At 41.6% G+C, this 18,194-nt stretch overlaps 1 protein-coding gene across 1 annotated transcript in view; it reads right to left on the bottom strand.

Moving 5' to 3' along the window:
• The window catches only part of LOC149872951 (uncharacterized), a 550,350-nt gene that overhangs the window by 411,249 nt on the left and 120,907 nt on the right, over positions 1 to 18,194 (bottom strand). The window contains exons 4-5 of the mRNA XM_090037132.1: positions 733 to 762; positions 502 to 623 (exon numbers count right to left, since the gene is read on the bottom strand). Of these exons, the coding sequence (XP_089893258.1) occupies positions 502 to 623; positions 733 to 762 (152 nt within the window). The remainder of the gene's footprint in view (positions 1 to 501; positions 624 to 732; positions 763 to 18,194) is intronic.

Genomic DNA, 18,194 nt, shown 5'->3' with positions numbered 1-18,194 from the left:
AGTGCAGATCTTGGGACTCCACCAGGAGTGGAGGGGAGCCCCGTTTCCTGCTTCCCAGCAGTGTCCTAGCATCTGTATCTGTGGTAGCAGGGGGCAAGGAAGGCAGCCAGCTCCATTGCATGGGGTTCCCCCCCAAGTGGCGGGCAAGCGCTGAGAGCTTCACCCTGTGTGATGGAGGTGGGCTGGCTTGGCTCTGCTCCTTGCTGCCGTGTGCAGCTCCTACAACTGACTGGGGCTCTGCCTGTATGAGCCATGAGCATCCCAAGGGTCTGCTGCCTGCTCCTGCCGGTGATGGGGACTGTACCCCATGCAGGAGGCATGTGGGGGTCCCCACGCCCATCCATCCTCCCTCACACCTCACAAACCCCAAGCACCCACACCCAACTCACCTGAGCTCCATGCTCCCACCACCACCCTGGGCATGGGACATGGGCTCTGCACTCCTGCCAGCCCCAGCCCTACACAGCATCCCTACCTGCCCACCCTCCACTGTTTCCCTACCTGCTGCCTGGAGCAAGTCTTGCAGCAGGGGCAGGAGAAGGAGCTGCTGGAGGCTGGGGAAGCCGAGCAATGGCCCCACCTGGAAGCTGTGCATGCTGGCCAGGCTGGGCCTCTCCTGTACGCTATAGGATCATGAGGACATGACAGTTAGATTATAATAGCTGATGTGTGCTCCCAAGCAGCAACTCCCCTACCCCCTTTAAAGTAGGTAAAATACATGTTTGTCCATACCCTTAATCTGTTTTTCACTCAGTTCTCCATCTGAAAAAAGGGACAATACATTACAAAGAAACTTGAGGATCAATGTGTTGAAGACTGGGAGGTGCTAATGGAGTCCAGAGAAATGCAAGTATTAAATATAACTTCATATAGAGAAGTCAAATCTTAAGTTAGGTCTTGTCATATCACACCAGACTCCAGTTCCATCTAAGAGCCAACAGTACTAATGCTACAAACTCAAATAAGGAATTTAGACTGTAGTGCAGGTTCAGTGCTGTACATAGTGCTGTACATAAAGCAGTCTTTCCCTATCTCCTGCAGACATGAGATTTGCTTCCCTTCATAAGTGTCTCAAACTGAACATCTGCAAATGTTACTCATGGTTATACAGTTATTTGGCCTATTTGTGCAAGAAGAGAAAAAAAGCAGTAAAAAGTACTCCTATTTTTAAAAATGTACTAAAGATTCATTCCCATATTTGTTACAACACAATATAAATCACAACTCCGTAACATGATACTGGAAAGCATGACTAGTACATTAATAATGCAAACATATACTAGCTAGATAATGCCAGGAACATAGGGAAACTACTATAAAAGAAGCTACGTTTTTAGCCAGGATAGATATTTAAATCTGCATACGTCCTATCCAGTTAAACTTGTCAGAATCTAATCCAGCTTAGGGTGACCCTGATGGTGGAAGAGACATGTGGAACAAGCCACAGAAAAGCCTGCAAGTGTCAGAGGGGCCAAAAGGTGTCTCCCTGGCCTCAAAACTATTAATTAGCAACTTGCAAAGCTGCACCACAGAATCGCTGCTCCAGCACTCCTCCTCCAGAGGTTGCTGCTAGTCTGCCTCATTATCATCTGGATGGAAAACAACACTCTTTCCTGGGAGCTCTCTGCAACAGTCTTATTGATTAAGTTCCCACAGTGTTAAATCATTCTGTAGCTTTCACTCCATTCTGCCCACCTCCCACCCCTGAATAATAAAACCTTCAATGGATTTATAGGGGTGGTGGACTAGGTGAGGAGGGTTTTGGTAAACACCATAGCATAATGCAGTTTCTATTTATGCAATGCCCTTAGTGTCAGAACATTTCAAGTGCCAAGACAGTGTTTTAAAAAGCCAAATTAAACTAATCTGACTTTGTTCTTGCATTTATACAGGTTTTGCTCCCCTTAGGAATCTCTGCCAAAAGCATCTGAACATACCATTTCCAAGCTATTTGCAGAGAATTTCAAACAACAAAAAGGGAAGTCAGCATCCCCCCCACAATGTTTCTGCAAAGTTGGAATCACAAAGACAAAATGGAAAAACCACAATACAAATCAGCTGATGCTTATTTTAATGTGTGCAAGCATCCATGGTGTACTGTAGAATTATGTAACAAAATACCAAAAACATTCTTGAAAACCAGGTATATATAGGGGTTTTTAAAAATCTTCATTAAAATATTGTATGCTGTCCTATTGTGAAGGGGTCCAGGCAGAAACACAGCTCCTGGTGTCACACACAGACAACAGTTCAGATGCCAGCAATGGGTTCTGCACAAGCACATTATCATTTTGCCGAATGAAAACCAAAAAAAATAAAAATAAAAATGCCATCCTCTTCTCTGCAGCACAGAATGTAAATAAATCAGATGCAACGACTAGAAGAGATCTTAGTGAAAAATACAATTTCTATTTCCTCCTCAGCCATCAAAGAAAGAGCCATCCCCTAAGGGAAAAAAATGCTCCTATGCCCAATTAAAGGCTCCATAAAAAAAAAAGGAAAGGTCCAAAATGTTGGTACCACCCCCAAGGGAAATAAAAACAACAACTTTGTCATCTGTGTAAGCACAACCATGAAGTTCTGTAAAAGCTGGGGTTTTTAACAGAATGGTTAATTTTAAAAAAAACTTTAAACAGGTTACTTTGAGTTTAATCTGCCCTGGAAAGGCCAGTGCAAATGGTATATAAAAGTATGTTTTTGTATCTGAGCATCTTCCAGTTGAATATTTTGTAATGTGACTGACTAACATCTGTTTCAAGTGGTTTGTTCACGCTCATCCTCTCCTCAGGGAAGAACTGTGTGCGCAATGTAGTGTTTTGGGTTTTTTTTGAAGGTACATGCTGCTGGGTAGTTATACTGGTGAGAGCAAGGTTGAAGAAGTATACCAGTACTTGGAACACAAAGCAATGGGGTTAGTGGTTTTCAGCTCTTATAGGAGTTTTTTCTATAGATCCCAACCATCCTTTGAGAAAGCTCCAACCATCCTGGGGGAAGCTCTATCTTCTTCATAGATGAGCTTTATCCTTGAGTAGATGAGTCCTCCAAGGAGCGGAACAGTTCATCACAAATGGATCACTTATATTTTTTTGTTACATATTATAATCACCAGAATTTAAGGGACAAGGAGACAGAGTTCTTCTAAATCAAGATCATAAAAGAGAACTACCTATAAATGGATTGATGTAAGCCTTTCTTGCCTAATCAACTCATGGAAAATGTACTGAACTTCAGATGAAATACTCCTGTAGACAACCTAAATGGCAGGCCAGAAAGGACGACCAAGATTGCCCAGAAAGGAAAAAGCAGATCAAAACAGAACTGTTATAACAAGAACACTACCAGACTGTTTTCTCCAAAAAGCAAGACTAAACTTAGGTGAGCCATAAAAGATAAGCTAAACCAGATCCAGAATCTTTCTGAGAAAAATTAGTCAAGAGAGGATATTTAGATCTGAATGGAACTGTCCAGAGAGCAACAGGGCTGGATCAAGTGTTACATGGAAACTGAAGATATCCTGATATCATCCTGATATTGATAATCACCCACAGAAGAGAAGCTGGACCAGAACTGAAAACCCTCTGAGCGAAAAAATCCAGGCAAGGGAACTTACTGGGAGAAAAAATAAGAGGAGACTGGTTTTAAGGCAAGTTGGCTTAACTTAACTAAGTTTGTATATTTAGAATGTTAATGTTTCTTACTTGTTTCTTTACTATAGCCAAATTATTTGTCATGGAATAAATAATGATTGCATCTAGCCCTTACATACTGCTTTGAGATGGATAGGTGAAAAAGAAAGAATCTGAAAATGACACCGCTCAATTCCTGACACTGCTCAATGAGAAATTATTGAGTGGTGTCAGGAATTCTCACTGTGAAAAAGAACAGGGCAGCCTCCTGTGTTAAAATGCCCCTAACAGAGAATGTTTTGTTGGGTTTATTATTACCCTGTTAGGGAAACCTGAATCACACAGTTTGGCTACACATCAGAATTTTGTCAGTCTAGCTATGGAAAGGATTAAGCAAGTTTTGGTCAAAGCCCAATTATTTTCATCTAATTGATATTTAATGTAACATCATCATCAATCAGCCTTATTTTAGCTGTGGCTGCATATCTTGTAAGTTGCATGGTGTTAAAAATATAAAGAGTATTAATGTAAATACTATTTCAAGAAAAAATACTACAGAATTCTTAACAGGGAAAGGTTGCTGGATTATACATAGCAAGAAGACCAATTCTTTTAAAGCAAACAGCATGGGCTCTTTGTTCTTTCCTACAGTCATTTTTAAACAAGCTGAAATCTTGTCACAAATGTGCCTGTTAGGTATGTTCATCTAAAGGAAGTCTGTGCTTGCTGTTAACACAGTGGATACTGCCCCTTAGTGCTAGGTATGCCATCATGGGTAGGCAGCAGGAGCACTGAGGGCACAGATCTCCCTTCTACTGCATGCTGAGTTACGTTATTACCTCCTGCATTCCTTATACAGGAATATGCTATTAACCCATCGTTGATAGGTAAAATATTCCCAGAAAGGGAAGAAAAAAAATCAGTGATGCTCTAACCCTTTCTAGACCCTTATCAAGTACTTTTGCTTTGATTCAATAGAGGTTGGAAGGAAAGTTGGAGGGGGGATTACATGCTACCTAGGGACTCAAAAGGGTTCTATTAGAGACATGCAAATCTGAGAACTCTGATAACTTGTAGACATAAAAGATCCTATGGCAAGATTAGAGGTGTTAACCCTAAGCACCTAGCTAAATCCCATGTCAAATAATTGCATTCCCTTACTTAATTCCATGTACAGTCTTAAGATTATTTATCCTTCATTTCCTGTCCTCCATATTCATTGTCTGGGGCCATGCTAAATGGCTTCCATATTTCCTCCAAGAGTGATTTGGATTTTAATGTTGTTCTCTTGGTGCTGTTTATAAGGATGACTCATACTGAGCAAAGCCTTACCCCATGAGTAATTATATTCAGTCAGAGTGGTCGTGGAATATAGTACTAGCTGTAAATGATTACAGCAACACTAGATATTAAATTAGTCAAAGTGTTTTGGGATCATTTGGGTTTAACAGAGCAGAATAAGTGTAAGGTATCATCTACAGTCTAAGAGTACTGAATGGCAGGTATAAGCAAAACTTAGTTGAAAGCATCACCACCAACATTAACTCAGAAATTACAGGAGCAGCAACTTTTTTTGTTCTCAGGGCAGTCACATCCAAAAAATATAAGCAAGTTGTTCACCCTGACTTCTCAAAGCCACAGGATGGATGGAGTTTTCTCCCCTATATACCATTACAAAGATTTTCAGCACACGTTATGTTGATAAACAGATCCTAAGCCAGTGTGCAACAGGGGGAGTAGGAATGTTTCCTGAAGTTGGCAGAAAATGTATGCTTCATCTTAAGTTTATCTCAGAACCATAATCGGTAAAAGTTTCTATAGGAATTCTATTTAAAACAACCACATTTTTTGCTAAAAGAGATAGTTCCAAGAGAACCAGTGATTAAGATATTGGACCCCCCGCCCCACTTTTACAATGTTGAGTTATTCAGGTTTTTTTCTAGAAATAAAAAAAATTAAATTCTATTAAAATGGGAAGATTAGTCTACAGGGATTGGGCATAATATTCGGCACATCTGAATGCACACAGTTTACTAAATAATATCTCCCATTGCCTATATAAAGACAATAGAAGATATTTTGAAATGTAGCTTTATAATACACAGTTGTACATATACAGTCAGCAACTAAACGTCTTTAGAATTCCAAAACATAATAGACAATTGCTTTTTAACACAGGATCCATGAGGTGATGCAATACTGGACCTCCTTGTAACAGTGAAAGAAGCAAACAGATTCCTAGACACCACTTACAATCACATGATCACAATGTACTTTTGCATGTAGAATACGGTGCAAATCAGAAATGACTGGAAAAGGATACATTTGCCAACTCTTAAAGCAATTTTTAGCATAACTAATGGGAAACATACATTTCATTTAAATTATATGAAATTTAAAATAGTGTTAGTAAGGATATGCTATTACAGTGGGGGACGGCATGTGTGCCACAAAGTAGCCCTGCACCCTCCCTGGGTGCCACTCTAATCCCTCTCCGTTGCCTAATCTACTGCTCTGCTTTCTGCTCCCTGCTCTATCTTCCATCATACTTCCTATCCTCTGCCAATCTGCATCATGCCACACACACAGGCTGCCTATGCCACTTGTGGCACCTATTCTGCAGTTTGGTCACCTACTGGATGCCTAAAAAGCCATGATTTCATAATCACAAAGTTATTCTGGGTAAGAGGACATTGTAGTTAAGAGTGGCAGAAGAAACTGTAAAATATACAAAAAAAATCATACAAAAAAGAAGGGCAGGGAAGTAACATGGAATGATTATAAATTAACAAATTAAAACATGTAGTCAATAGATAAGGAAAGCTAAAGGAATCAAAGATAAGTTTGTGATCAATAGGATTAAAGCCATTAATATATACATGCTTAGAACGAGAACGAACCTTTAGAACAGGCTTAGGTACACTTCAAATGGTAAAATAGAAAACAGTGATATTAAAAGGCAGAAATATTCAACTGATATTTCTGTTTTGTACTGGAAATAAGGATGATCAATCCCATATAATGTCATGAATGAGATAAAGGAAGGTGTGAGGCAGCATCTGCCAAAAGAAAATATTTTCAAATTAACCGGCCAGATCATTTACATGCAAGAGTCTTAAAAGAGCTAGCTGAGAAGCATTCTGAATCATTAATGTTAATTTGAAAGAAATCTCAGAAAATTGGAAAAATTCCAAAGAACCAGAGGACTGTTCAAATATTTAAAAGGATGAAAAGGAATAACCCAGAACTATAGACTGGTTAGTCTGACATTGATCCAAGGTTAGATAGTAAACTGATTAATTCAGGATGACATTAACAACAAATTAGAGACTAAAAAGTACCATTAATGCCTGTTGTTATGGTTTTCATGGAAAAACTGTTTTTTATATATATTTTTGGAGTTTTTCTGACCCGATCATAGGTCTAGCTGATAAAGGCAACAAAACTGATATACTATACTTAGATTCCTTCAAGACATTTGACTTAGTGCCATATGACATTTTGATTTAAAAGCCTGAATTAGATAGAATTAACAGGGCACACATTAGATGGATTAAAAAAGGAGCCAGCTGACATATCTCAAAATGCAGTTGTTAATGGTAACTTATTCAATGAGTAGAACTGTTTTAAGCAGGGTCCACCAAAGATTTATCCTTGGTCCAACAACATTTAATTTTTTATCAGTGACTTAGACACTATTTTTTACTGGTTAGGATGATACAAAGATTGGTAGGATAACAGAAAATGAAGAGAATATATTACTGAGTGATGTGAATCACCAGTTAACAGTCAGTCTAATAAAATGTGCTTTAATACATACAATCAAATGCAAAGTAGTACATCTGAAAACAGAAAATGCAGGCTATATACATAGGATGGGACATGACCTCAGAAGGCAATAATTCAGGAAAGACATAAGGTTATCATAAATAATATGACCTCTCAATTCAATCTTGTGGCAAACAGAGCTAATGATCTCTTCCTTGGATGTCTACAAAGGTGTGTACCAAGAATTGTGGAAAAATCTTGCTGCCATACATAGTTTTGTTGAGACCTCTGTGTGTGGGAAAGATGCATGATAGCCTTTAGACAAAGGCATAACAGGGGGCAATCGAAGCTGAAGTTAATCAAGTTCAGTCTTGAAAGAAGATGCATTGAGGGCAATAAATATTGCAACAGCCTACCAAAGGAGGTTGTGGATTCACCATTGATTAGAGCGTTTGGGGGCAGACAGATGTCACCCTTATGCCACCATAAAAGCTTTTATGGCAGCACATGCTGCAATCAAACAGATGTTCTTGCCTCTTATAATGTTCCACTTACCCAAAAATGTTTGCACAATTAATCCTAGTCACAGTTTGTGACACCTTATAGGAGAGGACATCTCTTCTGTTTGTGTATGGCAGGCCCTGGGACATGTTTCACACTCCCATGTCCGGACAAAGGGGGACTGGGGGAATCCCATTTGCAGACGCACACTGCAGGTCAAGGTGCAGCAACATGAAACATGGGCTTCAGAAATCCCTTGCAGAGGGATTTCTGGAGCACATATCTGCCCCCACTTAAAGGGGCCTTTGTCCCACAGTATCAGGCCCCTGAAGACCCAGGAGTGGCAGGGGCCTAACCCTATGGGACAGCAACCCTGGCAATGTCTATTTCTGCTAATCAGTCAGATTAGTTGTGCCAAGACATATCCCAGCACAACTGATACCACAACAAAGCCAATGTCTGTTTTTACCCTTTGACACTCAATTAAATATTTTCCCCTAAAAGCCATGATTCTGTCTAATTTCTGGGATAAATTCTTCATCTTGTACGAGCAAGAGATCCTGGTCTAGGAGTCTGTGAATCCTCTTGTTCACCCCTTTCTTCATGATTCCTCATGACACTTGTAACTCTTCCTTAAGAAAATAATTATAATCAAGTTTCATATTTCATGACTTATACAATCACTTGCAAACATCCACAAGGAATCCTCCCCTCCCCTTGTTCCACAGATGACTACATTCTGCATTTCTTCACCTTTTGTAGAATCAGGGATTGGCCACAGAGTCAGAACTCTTTCTGCAGTGGCTCAATTTCTCTATGCTTAGAGCATTACTTTTAGATTCCTGGATGTCCTTTACCAAAGCTCAGAGTCAAATTGTTTAATAGACTTAGTAGTTTCTTCACATCAGATTGACAGAAATATTAAAAAGAATTTGGTTTCTTCTGCAAAGAGGCCTAGGATCAACTCCTAGGACAATCGGAGCATCTTTCAACCAATCATCCCTCTGCCATTTCAGTGGCTTGCGCATTGATATCATGGTTTCCCCAGTTTTTTGCCTGTAGCACATAACAGCATTTTCCTGGTAACCAGAAGGCTTTGGTCTTACTAAAGTCATAATACAGGGATTCCTGTGGCCTGTGATACATAGAAATTTCAACCAGATTAACTATTGGCCCTTTTGCCTTACAATCTATGAACCTGTAAGATACAATGAATACAAGATATCAAAAATAGCAGACAGGCCATTCAGGGTGTGATGTACTGCTATTTAAAACAGAAAATCATTTCAATATTTACTTCATTACATCTACAGTAAAAGACTAAATTCCTTTATTAAGGAAACTTCATTATTTATCCTTGATATACTAAAAATAAAATAATAAAACACAGTGGCAGAGAAATAGTTGTACAACTTACATGAGCTACAGTAAATATGCCATATAACATAAAAGATATTTTAATCATTGCTTTTTTCACTTAACATCATCTGCTAATAAATCAATCACAGTTACACTGTCTAAGAAATATGAAAGGCTCTTTTCATGTACTGAAGTGAGAGCTGAATTCTTCAAGTGCAATCAAGCTGACCAGAACTGATAGAGACGAAGAAAAGTGGGTAAAGAAAACCCAATTTCTTCATAGAGCCAAAATGTCACATGCTCACATGTTCACTGGAAAGACTATAAAAATCTTATCCAGTCTTCTTCAACAACCACCTCTTGCAAAAGAAAGCATCTTCCGCTTATGGGATGGCTTAAACAACAGAAATAATTATAGATACTAGGGTTCTAACATACAATTAATCACTAGATCTTGAAATTAACAACGTCCCATTAGGGGATGCTAGAAGTGCATTTATCATAGAATCATGGAATCATACAAAACTAGGTTTGGAAGGGCACTCAGGAGGTCATGTAGTCCTCCTGTCCTCTAGTCCTAGTCCTCCTGTCCTCCTATCCCTCTGCTCAAAGCAGGACCATCCCCAACTTCATCATCCCAGCCAATGCTTTGTCTACCTGGGTCTTAAAAACCTCCAAGGATGGAGATTCTACAACCTTTTGGGTACCTTGTTCCATTGTTTTACTACCCGACTACTAGTGAGAAAGTTCTTCCTGATATCTAACCTAAACTTCCCCTGCTGCAACTTGAGACCATTGCTCTTTGTTCTGTTATCTGCTACCACTAAGAACACTTTAGCTCCATCCTCTCTTCAAGTAGTTGAAGGCTGCTATCAAATCCCCCCTCGGTCTTCTCTTCTCTTCTACAAACTAAATAAGCCCAGGTCCCTCAGCCTTTCCTCATAAGTCACGTGCAACCCTCCTAACCATTTTCATTGCCCTCTGTTGGACTCTCTCCAACATCTGCACATTCTTTGTGTAGTTGGGGGCCCAAAACTGGAAACAGGATGCCAGATATAGCCTCACCAGTGCTGAATAGAGAAAAATAATCACTTCCCTTGATCTACTGGCAACGCTCCAACTAATGCAGCCCAGTATGCCAACAGCTTTCTTTGCAGCAAAGGCACACTGTTGGCTCATATTCAGCTTACTGGCCACAGGAACCCCCAGGTCCTTTTCTGCAGAACTGCTGCTTAGCCAATCAGTGCCCAGCCTGTACAAATGCATGGGACTGTTCCATCCTAAGTGTGGGACTTTGCACTTCCCCTTATTGAACCTCATGAGATTTCTTCTGGTCCACCCCTCCAATCTCTCAAGTTCTCTCTAAATCCTAGCCCCGCCCTCCAGTCTATCTACTACTCCCTTCAGCTTAGTGTCTGGCCACTGCAAACTTGCTGAGGGCGCACTCCATTCCATCTTCAAGTTTGTTAATGAAGTTACTGAATAAAACTGGCCCAAGGGCTGACCCCTGGGGCATTCCACTTGATACTGGCTGCCAACTAGACATTGAACCATTGATTACAATCCTTTGAGCCTGATAATCCAGCCAGTTTTCTATCCCCCTTACATTCTGTTCATCCAACCCATACTTCTTCAGCTTGCTTGCAAAAAATGTTGTGGGAGACCAAATCAAAAGCTTTGCTAAAGTTAAGGTATATGGCATCCACTTGTTCTCCCTGAATCCACAGAGCCAGTCATCTCATCACAGAAGACAATCAGGTTAATGGTGCATGACTTGCCCTTGGTGAACCTATGCTGGCTGTTCCTAATCATCTTATCCTTCTCCAAGTGCTTAGGTATGAGAAATGGATTCCTTAAAGACCTTTTCCATGATTTTTCCAGGGACTGAGGTAAGGCTGACCAGTCATTAGTTCTCTGAATCCTCCCTCTTCCCTTTCTTCAAGATCCAATTGCACTTTGGCCTTCCTAATTTCATCTTGGCATACCCAAGCTATAGTCTTATACTCCTCCCTAGTCATTTGTCCATGTTTCCATTTATTGTAAGCTTCCTTTTTGTGTTTTAACTCACTGAAGAGTTCCCTGCTAAACCAAACTGGCCTTCTGTCATATCTGCCAGTCTTCATGCTCATTGGGATGGTTCATTCCTGTGCCCTCAGTAAGCTTTATTTAAAGTACAACCAGCTCTCCTGGACTCCTTTCCCCCTCAGAATCACCTCCCAGGGGATCCTGCCCATCAATTCCCTGAGTAAGTCAAAGTCTGCTTTTCTGAAGTCCAGGATCCTTACTCTGCTGCTCTCCTTCCTTCCTTCCCTCAGTATCCTGAACTCAATCATCTTGGGATCACTGCTGCTTCAGTTGCCACCCACTTCTACATTCCCCAACAATTCTTCCCTGTATGTGTATGTTAGCAGCAAGTCAAGAAGAGCATGGCCCCTATTTGGCTTCTCCAACACTGGTACCAGGAAGTTGTTCTCACCACTCTCCAAGAACTTCCTGCATTGTCTGCACTGCTGTATTGCCCTCCCAGCAGACATCATGGTGACTGAATGAGAATCTGTGATTGGGAAACTTCTGCTAGCCATTTGAAGAAAGCTTCATTTACCTCATCCTTCTACATGAGGCAACTGGGGATGACCGAATTGGCAACCTAACAATCGAAGGGAAGCTGGGTGACAGTGATCATGAACTGATCACCTTCACCATCTGCCATAAAGCTGGCAAGTCAGTCAGTTGTACAGAAGTCCTCAACTTCAGGAAAGCTGACTTTGACAAGCGAAGGAGGCTTGTCAGAAAGGCTCCAAAAGGCCACAACCCAATGGAGAGGGGAGTTCAGGACGCATGGATGCTCCTCAAGGGAGCAATCCTGGATGCGCAAGCAAAGTCCATCCCATCTCAGAGGAAAGGCAGCAAAAGGGCACAGCAGCACCTTTGGCTCTCCAGGGAACTGGTGGACTTCCTACAACGTAAAAGGAAGACCTATAAAGGATGGAGGACTGGAACCGCCACCAAGGAGGAATATTCTGCTTTAGTCCAGACTTGCAGAGAGCAAATCAGGAAAGCCAAGGCTGCAATGGAACTCCAGCTAGCTACAAATATTAAGGAAAACAAAAAGTCATTTTTTAGATATGTGGGGAGCCGGAGGAAAAGCAAGGGTAATACTGGACCCCTGCTAAACCAGATGGGGCAACTGACAGCTGACACCCAGGAAAAAGCAAACTTGCTAAATGGGTATTTTGCGTCAGTTTTCCATCAGCCCCATGGGACGGCTCTGCCCACTATGGGTCAGGGAGGCCGAGGTGAGGGAGATTCCTTGCCCTCCATCAAAGCTGACCTTGTGAAGGAACACCTCGACAGGCTGGATACCTTCAAGTCAGCCGGCCCTGTGGGTTACACCTAAGGGTACTCAGAGAGCTGGTGAGCATCATAGCTTAGTTCCTGGCATGGATCTTTGAGAGTTCTTGGCGCTCTGGTGAAGTTCCTGATGATTGGAAGAGGGCCAGCGTTGTGCCTGTCTTCAAGAAAGGGAGGAAAGTAGATCCGGCAAACTACAGGCCCATCAGCCTGACCTCTATCTTGGGGAAGGTCTTGGAAAAGATTATTAAGGAGGCTATCCTTAACAGACTAGCTGAAGGCAATATCCTGAGGGATACCCAGCACAGGTTTGTCATGCATAGGTCTTGCTTGACCAATCTCATTTCCTTTTATGACCAGGTGACTTATCACCTGGACAAAGGCGGAAGAGATTGACGTCATATGCCTCAACTTCAAAAAAAACTTTTGATCTGGTATCCCACGATCACCTCTTGGTTAAACTAGCTAACTGCGGCCTTGACATCACCATGATCCACTGGCTGGGGAACTGGCTCTGCAGTAGGACCCAGAGGGTGGTGGTCGATGGGAGCCAATTGTCTTGGTGCACTGTGACCAGTCAGGTCACACAAAGCTCTGTCCTAGGGCCTATACTGTTTAACATCTACATCAATGGTGTGGACATTGGTGTCAGAAGCGCACTGGCCAAGTTTGCCAATGAAACCAAACTCTGGGGTAATGCATCTGCACCTGAGCACAGGAGGGTGATCCAGGAAGATCTGGACAGACTCATGAAATGGGCGGACAAGAACCTGATGGTGTTCAACACCAAAAAATGCAAGGTTCCTTGGGAGGAAAAACCTGCACCATGCTTATGGGCTCAGTAGTGCTACACTTGTTAGCACTACAGATGAAAGGGACTTGGAGGTCATGATTGACCACAAGATGAGCATGAGCCCTCAGTGTGATGCTGCAGCTAGTAAAGCAAGCAAAACGCTGGCTTGCATCCATGTATGCTTCTCAAGCAGATCCCCAGACGTCATTCTCCTGCTGTACTTGGCCTTGGTGAGACCGCAGCTGGAGTACTGCATTCAATTTTGGGCTCTGCAAATTAGAAAGGATATGGAGAAGCTTGAGAGAGTTCAGAGAAGAGCCACACGCACGGTCAGAGATCAGGAAAACAGACCTTATGATGAGAAGCTGAGCGCAATGGGGCTATTCAGCCTGGAACAGCACAGGCTCAGGGGTTATCTGGTGGCCACCTATAAGTTTATCAGGGGTGCTCATCAGGATCTGGGGGAATGTCTGTTTACCAGAGCACCCCAAGGGATGACAAGATTGAACAGTCACAAACTCCACTGTGACTGGTTCAGGCTGGACATAAGAAAAAATTTCTTCACTGTCCGAGCCCCCAAGGTTTGGAACAGACTGCCACCTGAGGCAGTTCAAGCGCCCACTTTGAACGCCTTCAAGACACATTTGGATACTTATCTTGATGGGATCCTGCAATCCCTGCTGACTTCCTGCCCCTGGGGCAGGGGGCTGGACTCGATGATCCTCTGGGGTCCCTTCCAGCCCAAATGTCTATGAAATCTATGAAATCTATATATTATATATCCAGTCATTCCCTACACCAGATATTAGTGATTTTTTTTTACACACACTGGAGATTGAATATTTTCTATCAAGGTGTGTCAACAACAAAAAGCAGTTCAAGGCACAAACTGTATAGCACCAGGCACAACTGTATCCTGATCTCAGCTAGGGCATCTAGGTAGTAACATTGCCCAAAATACTGAAATGACTGCCACTCCACTTTGACTAGAATGCCAAGATTTCAAATTGTAAATACAAGAGAATAATAGTGCAGTTATTTTACTTTTTAAGGAGTCACACTCTGCTTTTTAAAGTCTAGTCTTAACTTCCAGGTCTCTCTAGGTTTTCTAATGAGCAGATGTAATACACATGAAAATACAGCCCAGTAAAATAAGAACATGTTAAACTTCCTCAGGAAAAGCCTGTGATCAGTAAACCAGTTTAAACTTCCAAGCAGTATGATGGTACCATTCATTCTTAGATACTCTGTTTACTCAGAAACGATGGGGTAGCACCATTGCCAGACAGCTAAAAACCAGATGGATTGTGAAGTCTGTGCCAGGTCTTCCAAATATAAATGCTGAACAAACTGTTCTTTCTTATCAACATTTGGCAGAGAATACTTCTCTTTTTTTAATTGCTACTGCAGTACCCCATATAAAGGTTTGTGATAGTGATGGAATGCTGACCTCAGTGAAGGAGGACCAGTTTAATCTTAGTTAATGAGTAATAGTTGCCGTTTTCTGTAATTGTTTTTTCCTTACTGTCACAAATGTTATTATGATAAAAATCACACTATATAATCTGACACAAGTGCTCTTAAAGAAATTTCTAGTAAAGGACTGCAGCCTCTGTGGGAGGTAACTGTTGGAATTATCTTAAACCACTACCTGTCTTCTACTACAATAGAAAAGGCCTTTAATCGAAATAATCCTTTTTTCAAAAGAGCAACTTTTTTTTCTTCTCTGCAATTCACTCATCTTAAAAAGAGCACTATAGCTTTTGTGCATAACTTAATTCATTCTTCAAGACAAGTACAAAATTTGTCACTGACATTTAGCGCCAGCCGTAGGCAATGGATAAAATGAACTAGTTAGCAATTTAACCTGTAAAAAAACAGAGTGGGATGAACAATTTTCTGCCATCAAAGCAAATGGCTAACATTTAGCAAGATTTTATTTTTATTTTTCAGCCCATCCCATCTTCAAGAAGAAAGAAGTCAGGCTAACATTTTTTCAGGGTCCTAAATCTTCCTCTCAGCCTATTCCTTTAATGGTTTAAAGTAAATGACTATCCAGAGGATAATTAGGCACTGTGCTGTCGCATCGTGTCAGGTCACAGCTGGATTTAGTCAGCATTAACCTTTGGGGAGAATTGGAATATCAGTATCATTTAAAATTAAAGACGTGTAAGCAGGCATTTCTAGAGATGTTAGAAAAGTAATTGTCTGTAAATTGTTTGACCTTGAGATTTAATTGCATGCACAACACACATTCTAGCAAGAACCCTGGACTCTGTTCATTCTTTCTCACCTCCGTACCTCTCACTTTGCAGAACCCATTAAGCTACCTGTGGATTTTTCAACAAAATATTAAAGATTGTTTTATATTGAGAACAAATGCTTTGAAGCAAACCTCTTCCAAATAAAAGGAAATTGTTAAAATAGTTACAGTGGAGACTTCTCATATTTGAATTTCAGTTTTTCCATGTACTTAAAAATATTTTTATATATTTTTATATATATATATATATATATATATATATTTATACACACACACACACACACACACACACACACAGACTACTCTTGTTTAAGAGCTATGCTTAATTTTTATTCCTTTTTTTGCTATCAAGTTTGCATATTATGCCTTATTCCCTTTTTCCCTAATGAGACAGCTTATGCTTTCAAAGTCCCTCAAGCTAGGCAAATCTCTCCACTGCTTCCACTGTTAATAATGAAACTTCATAATTATACAAATCCAAGGTGGCCAATCAGCTTTTCAGGCTGAGCCTTCGGGTACCCCATGCATTATTTATGTGGCACTCAGGCCTGTGAACCTACTTGCTTATATTAGAAGCCTAATTAATATTTAATCACACGTACAGAGGGCACATGAAGCTGCACTAGCCCCAAAAGAAGAGAAAGTAAAACTGTACCCAGGTGCATGTGTGTGCATTTATGTAGGTGATACCATATCCTCATTAGAAAAACTATTTCCCAGTTTTGCAATACAGGCAAATGGCTGAAGATGATGATACATGCAAGTCAGGACCTGCCCAGTTCTGATCATGGCTAAGAAACAGCCCCTCTGTCATGATGAAACCAGTTGAGGTCCTCCAACTAGTTTCAACATATGGGAACCAGTATCAAGGAGTTCTGTTTAGGTCTATTGAATTTGAACTACTTTCTACATTGTTCTAACAGAATCCAAGGCCCTTACTGTTATCCTCATATGAATACGACTCTGAATTTTAAAGTAAGTTTACAATGGTGTCGTGATAAAATAGCCTCACAGCTTCTGACTTTTCAGGTACCTACTAGTCCCATATCTGTATTCAGACTATGGCTGGGGAAAGTTAGAGATCTCTGCATTTAGTATGCTTGGAAAAACTTGCCTGGTAGAGATTTTTATATAATTAAAACTGTAGATGTTGTGACCTGGACCTATATTTTATTTTCTAGGTAATATTCATGTGCCAATAAACATAATGATTTACAATTCCTCTTCCAAACCTACCCATAATTTGCCCAATCTTTTCTCCTCCTTTTCCCAGTACAGAACAAGGAGGCTCAGACATCTCATCAGATAGACAGAGGAGGGTGTCATGGAGGTGGCTGTTTCCCTTTCTTTGGAATGAAAGACAGAGACCCATCTCTAGACGAACCCTCAAAAACAATGCACAAGGAACACCCAGTGGAAGGGAGGGGCTATCACCAAAGAGGAGTATACCTCCGCTGCTCGGGTCTATAGGGGGGCTGTTAGGAAAGGTAAGGCAGATACAGAACTAGGGCTAGCATCAAGGATCAAGGACAACAAAAAGTCTTTTTTTAAATACATAGGGAGAATGAAGAAGGCCCCGGGTAATGTGGGGCCCCTGCAGGATGTGCTTGACAATCTGGTAGTCGCACCAGAGGAGAAAGCAAACCTCTTTAACAATTTCTTTGCCTCTATTTTCTTGTGCAGGGACCGGGACTCCACTACCGAGATTCAGGACAGACTTGGGAGAAACTCTGCCAGGCCTAGGGGCAGGGAGGACCGGGTTAGAGGACTTCTGGAAGGGCTGGACATGTTCAAATCAGCAGGTCCAGATGCTCTCTACCCCAGGGTGTTGAGGGATCTGGCAGGGGTTATTGCAAGGCCCCTGGCACAGCTTTAAGAGCACTTGTGGTGCTCTGGCCAGTTGCCAGATGACTGGAAAAAGGCCAATGTGGTCCCCATCTTTAAAAAAGGGAAGAGGGAGGACCCAGGCAACTATAGGCCCGTTAGTCCTACTTCAATACTGGGGAAGCTCTTTGAGAAGATTATCAAGGAGCACATCTGTGAAGGGCCAGCAGTGGGGATGATGCTCAAGGGAAACCAGCATAGTTTCATTAGGGGCTGGTGCTGTCAGACCAACCTGGTTGCCTTCTATGATTAGGTCACAAAATCATTGGGTGCAGGTGTCGCGGTAGATGTAGTCTTTCTGGACTTCAGGAAGGCCTTTGACACTGTCTCCCACCCCATTCTCATTAAAAAGCTAGGCAACTGTGGCACTGATGCTTACACAGTCAGATGGATTGCAAATTGGCTGAGGGGTCATACTCAGAGAGTGGTGGTGGATGGGTCATTTTTGATGTGGAAGGAAGTGAGCAGTGGGGTCCCCCAGGGCTCAGTCCTCAGGCCTGCACTGTTCAATTTCTTTATTAGTGACTTGTACGATGGGGTGAAGAGCAGCCTGTTTAAATTTGCAGATGACACCAAGATTTGGGGTGAGGTGGGCATGCTAGAAGGGAAGGACAAATTACAGCAGGACCTAGACAGGTTACAAGGGTAG

Source organism: Crocodylus siamensis, chromosome 1 (genome assembly GCF_052110815.1).
Source record: "Crocodylus siamensis isolate JL-2025a chromosome 1, ASM5211081v1, whole genome shotgun sequence".
NCBI classification, from domain to species: domain Eukaryota; kingdom Metazoa; phylum Chordata; order Crocodylia; family Crocodylidae; genus Crocodylus; species Crocodylus siamensis.
This window is presented reverse-complemented; position numbering and strand designations above follow the sequence as displayed.